Genomic DNA, 14,603 nt, shown 5'->3' with positions numbered 1-14,603 from the left:
AGACATTTCTGTACTCCCTTGTAGGCCTATATATTTTTAAGAGCAATATTATATTTGAATCTGTGCAAATGCCCCCTAAAGACTTGATACATGTTTACAGTTTTCTGTCAGCAAATAATAAGTAGGCTAGGCCTATGAAGATAACACCTGTAGGATATTTGTCTTAAGCCACGAATGTGATGCTGCACTGCAGCCTAGTGGAAGGTTTATGAACAGGTACCAGCTGACACAGATGTTTATTTTATAAAAAAGGAAGGTGTGTTTTGATGCTTAAAAATGTACAGACAAAGGTAACACTTTTTTTCTGATCTGCCAGATAATGCTGAGTATCTTTTTTGCCTATAATATAGGCAATACATGCTCACAAAACATAGGGATATCTGGCTTTCGGGTGGAATTTATGGAAAATCTAAAAGGTTCAAGCTACAGTGGTCATGAAAGTAGGGCATTTAAGTAGAAGCATCCAATGGGAATTTCCTAATCTCAAACAATTTATTGAGACAAAGGGCAAACTAGTTTCACCGGAAAGCCGAACATCACTGAGTTTTTGAGTATAGTGTTGACAAAGGTTTTTTGTTTTAGACAGAATGCTTTCTTGAATCACCTGATTATCATGAGTCAAACATGTTTAAACTGTATGAGTAGGCTTCTAAATCTTAACTTGAATTTCCCCTTGGGGATCAATAAAGTATCTATCTATCTATCTAACTAGCTGATCTGAGCATGTCTGAGTGTACGTTGTCTTTAACACAAAGTAGTCTCCAGCAGATGGTGCCAGTAGACCGATGACATTATTCACAGTGTGTACGTGGGTGACACCAAATCAGAGACCCACAAAGGTGTGTGCGGTCTGTGCGAGAGGTGAAGTGCACAAGAGGAGTCTGCTCAATTCCGTAAAGGTGAAAACAAGAAGCGAAACAGAGACAGTCAGATGCACTAGGACCGACTGACTCACAAACACATTGTGATGCATAACTCAAGACCGTTTCACTGGGGCAGAGGCCTTGGATCTTTTAATATCTTTCCTGGGACTGAAGTTTTGTTATTTTAGAGACTGCTGATCAGACAGATGCAGCCATGGCATTAAGGAATGTCCATTTTTTCACGCTGTCCCAACTCCTCATCCAGTCTGCCAGCCTGTTCTCTCCACATGCTCAAGGTGAGTAAACCCATGTTATGCCTTTAGAACTGAACAGATGCATACAGTATAACTTGTGGCAACCAGAAACTTAGATCATTCAGCTAATGACAATGAGGCCATGAGATTGTTGGTAATGGGGCCTTCAGCCAGTGTAAGGTAAGCAAGATTGTTTTTGCTATCATTGTACAGATACAATGTGAGGGTATGCAACTCTAACGCATATATGTTAAGGTTTTTCAATTTCAAGTTGAATTCTATGTAAAGCTTGTCTATAAAAAGCTTCGTTGTGGATGTGTCACACATATGGGCTCTTGACCTGTATAAAGCCACGTACCTTAAAAAAAACAAAAAAAACCCCACTAGTTAACAGTCAGCGTTTCAGCAGAGTCTCAGTAAATAAATGACACGCGATGGTTTAGCATTCTGGGCAGATACATCAGATGCAGTTAAGTTAAATGTTAAGCTTAAAAAATAGTTACTTATTATAACGCTTATCACATTCATTAGAGAATAAAGACAGATGGGTAACCAAAAATAACATATTCAAGAAATTCAGACTGGACCGATTACTCATGTTGTTATTGTTTTATTAAGCGTACTAGGTTAAAAAAGCAGAACATGTAATTTATTGAACCCTGACAAAGGCAGTCTACCAAAACATCTATTAAAAAAGAGAAATGAGTTTATGGCCCCTCTTTGTACTGTTTACTGCACACTACAGGGTACCAATTGGAATAAAAGCCAAAAAATGAAGATAGATAGATGGATAGATAGATGAATGAAACTTAATTTACATAATGGTGGGAGGGGATTGTTGAATTTTTGATGGATGATGAATTTGGGGTGAATTGAATTTTCCACATTTATTTGTTATGACATTTGAAAGTTTCACATGCAATTGTCGGTTGTTTTCAGAAAACTTTCCCCAGTTTTTGCCATGATGTGGTGTCTTGTTTGTATCAAAGGGGAAATAGTCAGGGGGCCAATTCTGAAAAGGGCTTCCGTTAAGACTTTTGCGGACATGTTTTGGTACAAGCCGTCACCCTATTTTTTTAGTTAGAAGACACCCATAGGTAAGATATTATGGTGGTTGTCAAGCTAAAAAAAAAAAAATTTGACTTGTGCAAGCAATTTCAGGCCAATTTTTTGGTTTCCTGCTCAACATGACATGCCAACGATAAATGTTGAATATCTCCACAACCACAAGGACCATACAGATAAAAATGGTATCGAATGAAAGCTAACACTCGTGGGATGTCTGCTGAAGTGTCAGAATTAACATTTGTTGTACAGTATAAGAGACAACAGACCTAGAACATGAAAAAAACAATCTCCGCCTAAAGAGAACCAGTTTTCAAAGTGAATATCAGATTGGAAACATAACATAGTATTCCAAAACCTCTATCAATCAGTACCCCTATCTATGGGAATGAGTCAAGCCAAGTTTAAAACTTGTAGGGAGAGACAGTGCACTGCTGCACATGTTGTAATACTTTAATGTTATGGCGAAAATGTAGAACTGTAGATGGTGGTCTATGGTGCTATTTGACTTCATTAATGTACCAGGTTGTGACAAATTATGTTTAATGGACATACCACTATAGTTATCAATTCTACCCAAACATAACTGCTCTCTCAGTTCTTTAGGATTAGAGGTTAGTAACTAGTTAGTAGTAATAACTTAGTAATAGTCGTATGGCAAAGGTATTTTTCCCCATCCAAACAATGGTGCTCGGGTATAGGCAGTCAACAGAAGAAGGCACATGAAGGATGGCATGCTTTTCCCCCACAGAGGTCAGGTGCTTGGAGCTTGGTGAGTACAGGTCAGGTGCTTGGAGCTGACGATATGTGGATGTGAGGAAAGTGCAAGTCAGTGCAGTAGCAGGCAGTGTCGATGTCCCTGACCAGGACTCAGACTGAGCACATGGACATGGTCTCGGGGTACCTTCTGTTGGCTGCCTACATTCTTGAATTTCCCCTTGGGGATCAATAAAGTATCTATCTATCTATCTATCTATCTATCTATCTCTATCTATCTACCCGAGCACCACTGCTTGGCTGCACTGTAAAACCCGGGAAGTTAACTTAAGTGTAAATAAGTCATTCAGCTGAGTTATTTCTATGTGTGTAGTTTGTGTTGGGATAACTTTAAGGAGTCAAGTAAACTATACTCTTTTTATTCACCTAATTTCAACTTGAGTAAAATACAGTCATGGCTGAAAGTGTTGGCACCCATGTTAAAGTTGACTAAAAAGAGGGATATAAAATCATCTTTTAGAAATTGATTTTAATGCCTTAAGTAATAAAAGTAGGAAATATCCAACCTTTAAGGACACCAACTTTCTATGTGAATGAATAATGTATCATAAATAAATAAATGTATTGCCACCCCTATGTAACCCTATGGGAATTGAACACAAAGGGTTAACATAGGGGCAGGCAGATTTTTAAAGGCCACTTATTTCATGGATCCAGGATACTATGCATCCTGATAAAGTTCCCTTGACCTTTGGAACTAAAATAGTTAGCTGGTTTGATTTGCATTGATTTGCATCAAACAGGCAAATAGGCTAACTGATTTGCATCAAACAGGCAAATAGGCTAACTGAACAAAACTGAACAAAACACCATGCCAATCTCTAGGTATGGTGAAGGGTGTGTGGGTGTGTGATGATGTGGGGCAATTTTAGTTCTAAAGACCAATTGAACTTTATCAGGATGCATATCTTGGATCCATGAAATAAGTGGCCTTTAAAAATAAAAATATGCCTACCTCTATGGGAGTTGAGAACATAGGGTTAACATAGGGGTGCCAATATGTATGACCCCAGTCTTTTAAGGAAGAACATTTATTTACTCATGATACATTTTTCATTGCATGGGGTGCCAACACTTTCAGCCATGACTGTATATGCCACTCATTTCAATTAAGTAATCATGGCAAGAAGTATATTCACAATAAGAAATGGCTGACCACACATTACATTTCCCAGAATGCCACTGTCCATAGTATTCTTAACACATTATCACATATTAATCTTGACTGAAATTGAATCTTAAATGCAATAGTTAAACTATATTTACGGCTATACTATAGCTGTTATGTTATTGTGTTATTTACATTGACACCACACACCATCAAGCAGATGACTATCCACAACAGACTTGGCCTGTGGGCTGATGTTAAAATCTTAGATCATGTGTAATGCTTCTGACAGACGTAATAATAATCTGAAGATACAGTATATCATGATGGCCAGTACTGCCATGGTGATTATAAATATTATGTTTCACAATTACCATCATTCTGCAGTAATCCTATTCATTTAATAAAAAAATCTATAAAAAAAATCCTGAAATCCTTACTCCTGAAGCTCATATCCTGTCCATAAGAGGGGTAATATAGTTACTCAATGTAAACATGCATAATGTGTCTGTATCTCCCCAAGAGACAATACAGACAGACAATAGGAGGCTCAATCACACCATTGGGATACTCAACTTTGTGACACTTTCAAGTGACTATAGGTCAAAGTCAAATTGGGAAATGCAATCAACTTTGCATTAGGCCAAGAAAAGGTGAACTTCAAAATGTTCTTTATATTTTGAGAATGGGCTTCTCCTTAATGGTATATCTGACCATATTCTGAAAATCATCAACACAATATTTTTTGCCCATCACCTGGTAAACAGTAAGAAGCCACAATTAACAGCTAAGAGAACAAATACTTATTAGAAAATCAAAGAAGCATTTACCCATAATCCATAGAAAATGATAGCTCACACATTGAGTACATTGCATTTTTTCGTGTGTAGGCCTACATAATTCTTACTTGTCATGATGACTTACTTGACATGAGTGGAAAGAAAACAATTCACTCAAGTTGTTAGGTGAATAAAATTAGTGTAGTTTACTTGACTCCTTTAAGTTATCCCAACACAAAATGCAATACTGTACAGTATGCTAATAACTCCAGTTGAATGACTTATTTACACTTAAATTAAACGAGTTGCCAAACTCAAATGTCAAGGCATCCGCTTTACTCAAATAATTTCAGATAAGTTAGCTTCCCAGGCTTTAGAGTACTCAAATAATTTGAGTTCAGTTAACTTCCCGGGTTTTACAGGGGGAAAACATACCTTTGCCATATGACTATAACAAAGTTGTTATTGCTAACTAGTTACTAACCCCTAACCCTAAAGAAGTGAGAGAGCAGTTATGTGTGGATTGAATGAATAACTAGTAATATGTCCATTAAATATAATTTGTGTCACAGCCTGGCATATTAATGAAGTTAAATACTATACACCACCATCTACAGTTCTACATTTTCACCGTAACATTTAAATATTATAACTTGTGCAGCATTGCATGTCTCTCCCTACATGCTTTTAACTTCATCTTGACAACCACCCTGATATCTTACCATCTTATATTTGTGTCTTCTAGCAAAAAAAATAATAGGGTGACACTGACAGCTTGAACCAAAACAAGTCTGCAAAAGTCTTAACGGAAGCCCTTTTCAGAATTGGCCCCCTGACACAACAGTGGCCCTTGTGGTGTGATACTCTTGTGGTATTTATTGATCATTATTTTTTAATGATCATGCTTGCACACAAGTTGGATTATATTGCACATTTGCCCAAAATTACAGTATGTAACATGGAAGAAAAAGGAAGCACTTTGGGGGAAAAATCCGCTTTTTCCATTTTTAAGAATATAGTGTTAAAATGGACAAAATAACATTTTCTAAGCTGACAACCTGTCTAGAACTCATGTTGAGGGGTTAAATATCAATACTGGATAGGTTGTATGCTTGTACCAAAAAGTGTCCGACAAAGTTTTAATATCAGTTTTGGCCCCCTGACTAAAAGAGGATGTTGTCATATTTGAATGGACGGTGTAAGCTAATGACATGTTCATGTGACGTACCTTTATAGTATACTGGATTTCTTGCTTTCTTAAAGTATTCTTTCTTTATGTTTGCATATAGGACATATGATATAATTGTGAATGGTCTTCTAAATTTACAGGTGTGAAGACGAATGATTCATGTTCCATTCAGGTCTTGCTAAAACGGAACTCAAGAGATGAAGCTTTTTCAACAGAGAGTCTGACAATCAACTGCCCTATAGCATTCTGTGATAAAAGGCCAGATGTTGGATGGTGCAAACTTACAGATTCAAATGAATGCGCCCCTGTCAATGACACAGATCTAATGAAAATACGATGGACAAACACAAATGAGACATACGGCATTTTATCTCTACATTTCAAACACATTGTCATGGATGACTCTGGATTATATAGGTGTCGGTGTAAAGGGAACTCTATGGAACACTGTATGAGTCATTCAATGAATGTCACAGTGAAAGGTAACCATTGATTGTTATCTTCCTTTGATACATGCATGTATTGTTTTAAAAAACGTTTCCAAACAAAATCAGACAATGTTTTGTTTTAAAACTTTTCAGAAAAACATTTGAGCAACATTGACCAAATTGTAAGCAGTGATAACCAAACTGCAAGTAAGGGCAACAATTTGAATACTTTTATATTATTATGTATTATAACTTGATTTGCAACAAACTTTGCGCCAACATTAGCGACAAACAAATAGCAATGGAAGTCATTTGGGAAACTTTAGCCCTCCCTCCTCCCCAAAATAGAATTAGAGTTATGAATCATATAATAATAAAATAAAACATTAATTTGAAAATACTGAGACTCATATTTGATTAGATGTGGTAGTCAAAACACTATTCTGTTTCAGATGCCTCCAATCATGAGACTCCAGACAACTCATGGCATGTGTGGTTTTGGCCCACCATATACATCTCCTCTGGAATAACATCAGTCATCATCATAGTCACAGTTCTGATATGTCTGGGCCTCAGATGCAGAAAAGGTAGAGTGCTCATGTATTTGGTTGGCTTTGGATTTTGATATAAATAAAGTCTTCGGGGAAGGCATGCCAGTCCTTGACCACAACTTCCTCTTTATGATAGGATCGCAGAATGCCAGCATGACGAAAGCAGATGAGAATCAGGTAAAATCCTTCCTTAGGTTTTTACAGCTTCTGCTACTCTTCCTGTGTCACCTCGATACATCTAACAATGATAACAAGCTATATATTCTCTGTTAATTTAACCTATGGGGAATATCAGTACCCTCTTACAAAAAATGTGATGAAAATAACACAACTTGTGTTGTTTTTAACTCATCTTTTAAAACAATTTGTATTTATTTCTAATTTACGTTTATGTTTACACATTGCCTTTGTTACACTGTGTACACTCTTACAACAAATGTGTTGAAAATAGCACAACTTTTTACACATCTCTATGTCTAGTTTGTGTTGTTTCTAACACATTTGTTGAAGAGATTCTGGCCTCAGCTGTGGCGCAGCTGGCTGGGGCACCTGCACTGTCCACCAGCGACCCGGGTTTGATTCCCGCCCTGTGGTCCTTTCCAGATCCCACCCCTACTTTCTCTCCCATTCACCTACCTGTCATTCTGCACTGTCCTTTCACATTAAAGGCATAAAAAGTCCAAAAAATATACTTAAAAATGACCCCTGAAAGACATTTCAGGACCCTCTTCAGGCATCTCTCCAAATGGGCTCACACTGTCTTCCATGCTCACTCATATACTCATTGTGAAAATGCACACTTGAAAGCACAGAGGAATGTATTTGTTGTTGGGTGAAAAATGTGAACTGCTGATCATACCTCTCCTCATTCCTTTTGTTTGTTTGTTTGTTTGTTTGTTTATAGTATGATTCAGTACAGATGTCTGACATAGGTGCTTCACTTCCTGGCTCCAGTCATCATGCGCAACCTAAGCCACGCCCTCGCTCGCATCCCACCCCAGTCGACGCACAGAGACAAGGAGACGGTGTCTATGAGAATGGCCATGGAAGGGGGTCACAGCCAACTAGCAATGTGTCATCAGGAGATGTCGTGGCGCCGCAGAGATATTTGACCAATCATGTTGTCGCCCAGCCCAGGATGTTGGAAGAGGAGGCGAATCCACTCGTGTATGCCTCACTGAATCACCAGGTCAAACCCCGGCCACACACACGACCCATACAGGCCCCAGAGGAGTCCACTGAGTATGCTGCTATCCGCATCTCCTAATGCTTTGTGTTTGAACAGTACATGACACTCAAAAACAGGGTTCTCGGGGTGCTATATAGAACTGTGCAGGCTTTAAAGAACCCTTAGCGGGTTCCTTTGATGAGCCCTTCAAAATGGTTTAAAGAACCATTTAGGGGTGCCATATGAAGCATGCAATATAACCATTTTTGATTCTACATAGCACCTTTTTTTCTAAGAGTGTACTTCTACTTTCTTGCTATATTTTCAATGATTCCAAGGCCACTGAAACACTGGGGCACATGAAACTTAAGCTTTTGGTCCCCGAGTTTGTAACCTTTTCACTTGTAGAGAATATGAAGATGATTGTGGCTTTAGAACACTTTTTTCAAAATGTGAACATTTCTTGAAATTAACATTCATTAGAAAAGAAAATAATCTAATGAATGTATCATTGAGCAACCAATGACAGAGAATGTAGACTTGCAGTTTACAAGGAGTTGCAGGAATGATGGACAGAATTTAAGAAGCACAATCTTTTGTACATAATACTACATATAGCACCATATGGCAGTCATGCAGTGCAGTGTGCGTGTCTCTAGTTTACAAATCAGATAGTCAAAAGAACAAGGCTCACTGTGGCTGGGGTTATGATTCTGTCATGATCAAATACGTAAATTATGTGTGACTGAGATATTGTTGATTTTGTCATTTCGATATGTTAGAGTTGTTGATGCTGTGGTGTATAATTGTAATATGTGTCAACCATTCCGACATTTGAACTATGTCCACTGTCATTTTCATGAACTGGCCTTCATCTTCTCAGCCACACCTTACATTGTGCTAAGAACCTCCATAAAATGGTGTCTCTGCACTTAAAATTGAGGCTTTGTAGCTGAACTGCCAGAGCTCAAAACCCAGGGAGTGTTCACACTGAAGATGAATGCAAATCAGCACTGTGCTGTGGGTTGTTATCTGTTAAATTAAATGTTCATGTAAGAGTATATTCAAAAATGCACAGAATTTGTGCTGTCAAGAGAAAAATAAAATGATTTTAAGAGGTGTTCACTTCTGTTTTACAGTGTTACACTGCACACTGGGCACACTAAACATGTCTCAGTAGGCTACTTATGGAAGTGCTCCTCTGTGCACATTTGTGTGCAGTGCATTGCCACTCGGTCACAAATGTTGGGAGGCACACAACACCCCCCTGCATTGATGACATGGTTCTTGTCACACACCGTGTGCACGGGACACAGACGCAGGACTACTAGGCCTATCAAGTTGCTTTTCCACTGCATGGTATATGCTCAACTCACCTTATATACTCTAGTCGGTTTAGGTACTTTCCTTTTCCACTGTAAGAAAGTCTTGAATATAGCTGGTGCCAAAGTGACACCGAAAGAAGCATGTCGTTATTAATGCGCACAACAACTGAGGAATCAAGGGGATATTGTTTCTGATTCCTGGTTGTTTCTGTCAATGTTCATTTTAATCCATGAGCAACCATTTGATTCATAAGGAGATAGAACGCTCGTTTTGAAGAACTGCAGGACATTCCATTGAATTAACTATAATACTTTCACATCACCTTTTGCTTCAGGTGATAACAAAAATAGTATACCAGGTACCAGCAAATGGAAAACCAAAAAAAAGCAAATATGGAGCAGATGCCATGCAGTGGAAAAGTGACTTTAGTCTATGAATTCAGTCTTTTGCTACCTTGTCAGTGCAACATTTTTGTTTTCTGCTCTAAATACAATCTCACTAGACCCTCAAAATAAGATTATATTAAAAATTGTATTGAACATCACATTTATTTAAAACGTGCCCTTCTTGCCTATAGCCTGTTCTATGTATTTTGCCTCATTGTTTGGCTTTCAGTATAACCTGTTGCTAGATTATACAAACATGTGTGCAGGCTGCAAGAAACTGAGAAGCAAGAGTCACATGAGAAGCAAGTCCCTATAACAACTTGTCCCACATCCTGTGCGACGCAAAGGGAAGTTCACATCCGTGTATGCAGTTTCACAGAAAACCTTTACTGTTTGTGTGTTGGTATGCATGCACTCCGCCTGTGGACTCGGTGTTTGTTATATGTGCATATACTGTATGTGTGTGTGTGTGTGTGTGTGTGTGTGTGTGCGCATGCTGGTGTGTGTAAGAGAGTGTGCCCGTGGGTGAATTGTTAACCACTTCACTCTGTGGGAGGCTAAACAGTTTGAGCAGTAAAAATGCAACAAGAGTGTTATGTTTTCCACTGATTATTAGATATCTCACAAGGTGACTCACCTTCACTTGCTCTTTACTTTGATGAACTTAGATGCATTTTGAATAGCCATTCTCACTTGAAAGTCTCCAACTGTTAAAAGGGATTTTTTTTTTTATTTCTTGTGTGGTTTTCCATGGGCTTGCACTTATATCAGACATACGTTTCTGAAAAGGGCCTCAATTCTGTTGCAAATGGCATTACTGATAAATGGTACTGACAAAATGAACTGAAGAAATTGGATAGTACAAGATGAGTGTAGTAATCCATCATTATTATTTCTTGTGTTGTAAAATATTCAGTCAAATATAGGAATCTGAGCAGCTTAAACAGCTCTACTTCTGCTAGTTTTCTGGACTCGGTTTGCTATGATCGCATGAGATAAAATCATTCAGTCGACACTGTGCTCTCTGACAGGCTGCAGAAGGCATCTTAAGACCAGCAGGACATACTTGAAAGATAAACAGTACGCATAGTATACAATTCGAGAACTGCAACTTTGACAGTACTCGCCCAAGGAACTACTGTGCACGCGTGCATACACACACACACACACACACACAGAGAGAGAGAGAGAGAGAGAGAGAGAGAGAGAGAGCAAGTGAGAATTTGTGATGTGTACAGTATAAAAACAGAAGGAAAAAATTGACAATTATACAACTGACAACTGTAACTTCGAAAGTACTCACCCTCGGAGCTGTGCAAGTGTTCACACACACACACACACACACACACACACGCGCACACACACACGCATGTATATCAAATGCAAAAACAGAAGGAAAAATTCTAACAGTGGTAAGAACAAACAGTTTCTGTTCTCTGGCATCTAAATGTTCTGGTTAGGCCTTGTCTATTCAACACAATGATAGGAACCAAGTAAAACCACCATGACATTGTCACTTTTTCATTTCCATTTACTGGGAAAAAAGAGCAAATTGTACATACATATGGATTCACTACATCACAGTAAACTCAGTTCATTTATTGCAGTATTGCAACATTATATCACAGAAGAATCTAAATGAACAATATGAACAACTACAATAGCCATACAATAGCTCCTTCCTTTTCATTGGTTAGTGGGCTACTTGTAAACACTCTGTCACGCCATACTCTGCTGTATATAAATAAAGCTATGCAATACATATCCAAAGCGTCATTACAGGGAACAACTTTACCAACACTTTCTTTCACAATACAGTATATTAGCATGGGATCGTGGATTGTTAATTCTTATATACAGAGCAATACTTCCCTCTAGTGGACATGTACAGAACAATACAACAATGAAAAAAGAAGATCTGTAGGTGTGCATGCCTGTGTGCATGCCTGTGTGTGTGTGTGTGTGTGTGTGTGTGTGTGTGTGTGTGTGTGTGTGTGTGTGTGTGTGTGTGTGTGTGTGTGTGTGTGTGTCTGTGTGTGTGCAAATATGTGCAAACGTCTGACCCACTATCTCTTTCTCTAGTTCCATGACTCATGTCTATGGGCTAATGAAGAGATCCTCCTGCCAAGTTTGTATGAATAATGGTAGGCTAATAACAAATATCGAGTCTACCACATCAGCAAAAATAAAAACTGGGAGCGCATTTTTCCCCCACACATTTTCCACAAGTAGCTTACTTTTTCCCACAAATATTTACAAAGCATCAGGCCCCATGATCTAATGGTCATACTAGCGTAGTCCAGTTCTGAAGATCAGGTCAGATAGGTGTTAGTGATGCTGAAAGCGGTGTGTTGATGTGGTCAAAGTGAACAAGTGCGGTCAGTTCAGGTGTCTTGCAAGATGGCCCTGAGGTATCTAGTCAGGCTGTTCATGCTTGGGCTGGCAATACGGTTCACCATCAATAATAGCAGCATCTATATTCCTGGCAAAGGGTTTTCTGAGGAGAGGAAACAAAAGGTTTGACAGGTAGTTAGATAGAGGAAACAAAAAACAACAACTGGCAACACAGAAGGTATCTACATAAGAGACTTGACATGACACTGTCATGAACCAGAACCCAAACTCTAACGGTTCATTCGTAAATATTTAAATTAATAGGCAGTCACGTAAATCTGAAATATGACTCAGGTGATCAATCTACATTGCACACAAATCTCCCTGAAGTCCCTGAAAGTTTCCACATAAAAAATGTCCCTGACATTCCTGTTAGTGCCTGTCAAAAAGTCCCTGATGTGTCTGATATCCCAGCACATCAACCACATGTCAACAATCCATGTAAACAAGGAAGTGAAAGTTGCACTCTGTAGGTCTGATGACTAACAGCTGGACTCAGCTCATCAGTGGCCACTTCATTGGAAGAGGTTACTGGAAGGAGCGATCAATGATCAACAACTATGAAAACACAACTCAAAAGTCCCTAGTTTTGGCTGACAGCCAACTTCCTCATGCTCAAATTGAAAGACGTGTTATCATGCTAGTGGACTTCCCTTATGTTATAACAAGGAAGTTGCAGAAGCATGACAAAGCCTTGACTCAGCAATCATGTGCCACACCTCAAGAAAGATAGCTTCCAGGATTTCCAATAACAACAGTAATGACAATCTACTGCCCACATGGGGTTATTATGACGTAAGTCTAAACACTCTAGGCTACTAACCAACCATGAGGTGTCACTTCAGCTGAAATTAGTTTGAAGGCTGGCATCAGACTGCACCCTTAGCTAATCTTCAGGGACTTAACCAACACAACAGAGGTTGCATATCACCTGCAATGACCATTTGTCACTGGAGTTCAAACAAAACCGAATCTTTCCAGCACTGCTGAATCACTGTTTGTAACCTTTTCACTTCGTAGTGCATTTGGACCATGTGTCACTGGAGTTCAGGAAAAACAAAACTGAACCTTTTCAGCACTGCTGAATCACTTTGCTATCTAACGTTTTCACTTTCTTTCTGAACCTCCACTGACCTCACCAACACATCAACTTTATTTTTAATCCCTCACATGCTGCTTGATGTTTCTGTTAATGGCCAGAAGAGGTCAGCAGACCTATATGTCATGAACTGCATGGCCAAAACGTAGACACAGCACGTCCCAGAGATAAACTTGCTTATGAGACTCAGACTTCTAGGGAAGACCTTTTATCAAACAGTGGCTTATGTGGTAGAGACTTACATTATTCAAAGGCAGTCACCCTTTCATTATGCAATTCCAAGGAATACAAGCAGATTACGCCAGACACGCCAGTGGAATGCCTAAAACCCCCTTAGCTGTAATCAGTGCAACCAGTGGACTCGAGAGCATGGCTTATTGCTTTTCTAAAACGGTTAAATATACCTGGCAAGATATAGAAGAAGACCACAGCAACGAGAAATGGAACGATTTATTCATAATAATTCTTCTAAGAACTATTTCCTCTATCAGATTGGTTGCCAAGCAACATAGAGACGCAGCAACTTTTGTATCAAGTTGTGGTAGCCCAGTTCAAGGTGTTAGTTCCTGCTCATTACACAATCGCATCGAACGCGATTCAGCCAATCACAATGAAGGACTAGAACTATTAGAATTATTCATTTGGTTGGTGCTTTTATACCAAGTGACTTGCAAATGGGGATCAACAATCATTTAAGTTATGGACACCTTTTGAGAGTACAGTATATGCAGTGTTGTTTTTCTGAATGTTACTCAGTGCAGTTGGGAGACCCTTTAAAAGGCAACGTGGAGGATGGACTGACACAAGTCAGAGGAGAGAAACTAATAACAACAACAGCAATGCATGGACCAAAGAAAAACAGGTGCAATCACTGAGTTAAAAATATGATAAATTAGTTTTTTTTTTTTAAAAAACAGTACTAAACTAGACCGGAATTCTCGAAAAAGACCAAATGTAGCCTACAATACTAAACCCAACTGCAGTGTGCAAGGCTTTTGTTGTTGCCCGGGCAACCTGACAAGTTCCTCTCTCTCCTCACTGAGGCCCCTGGTGTTAATTTGGCTACCCTCGGGGCATTTCAAAGGCCCCTCAGGGCACAAGGCTGAAACTGGATCTGTGCCCAGGCATTGGCAAGACTCTTTCCTGTCATGGCCCAAATCAGGGCAAAGCAGAGAGGAGGGGGAAGGAGGAATCTGAATGAGAAACTAAGTGCCAC

The 14,603-nt window shown here is 39.0% G+C and overlaps 2 protein-coding genes across 4 annotated transcripts in view; one reads left to right on the top strand and one right to left on the bottom strand.

Moving 5' to 3' along the window:
• The first annotated feature begins 831 nt into the window (after positions 1 to 831).
• LOC134071625 (B- and T-lymphocyte attenuator-like) lies at positions 832 to 10,034 on the top strand. Of its 2 annotated transcripts, XM_062528421.1 has the most exons (6): positions 833 to 1,159; positions 6,176 to 6,517; positions 6,617 to 6,670; positions 6,916 to 7,050; positions 7,151 to 7,191; positions 7,919 to 10,034. In XM_062528421.1, exons 1-6 carry the CDS (start codon positions 1,078 to 1,080, stop codon positions 8,279 to 8,281), a joined length of 1,017 nt encoding a protein of 338 aa, XP_062384405.1. In that variant the 5' UTR covers positions 833 to 1,077; the 3' UTR covers positions 8,282 to 10,034. The 2 variants fall into 2 exon arrangements, with proteins under 2 accessions (XP_062384406.1, XP_062384405.1); XM_062528422.1 differs by lacking the exon at positions 6,617 to 6,670 and having other exon boundaries at positions 832 to 1,159.
• Positions 10,035 to 11,501: 1,467 nt separating this feature from the next.
• Positions 11,502 to 14,603, bottom strand: part of zgc:172122 (uncharacterized protein LOC571844 homolog) — a 12,800-nt gene continuing 9,698 nt past the window's right edge. For both annotated transcript variants that reach the window (XM_062527209.1, XM_062527210.1), the window contains exon 8: positions 11,502 to 12,391. The gene's annotated coding sequence lies outside the window, so the exon portion shown is untranslated. The remainder of the gene's footprint in view (positions 12,392 to 14,603) is intronic.

This window comes from Sardina pilchardus, chromosome 23 (genome assembly GCF_963854185.1).
Source record: "Sardina pilchardus chromosome 23, fSarPil1.1, whole genome shotgun sequence".
Taxonomy (NCBI): Eukaryota; Metazoa; Chordata; class Actinopteri; order Clupeiformes; family Clupeidae; genus Sardina; species Sardina pilchardus.
The sequence above is the reverse complement of the archived record's forward strand: the minus strand, read 5'-3'. Positions and strand labels throughout refer to the sequence as shown.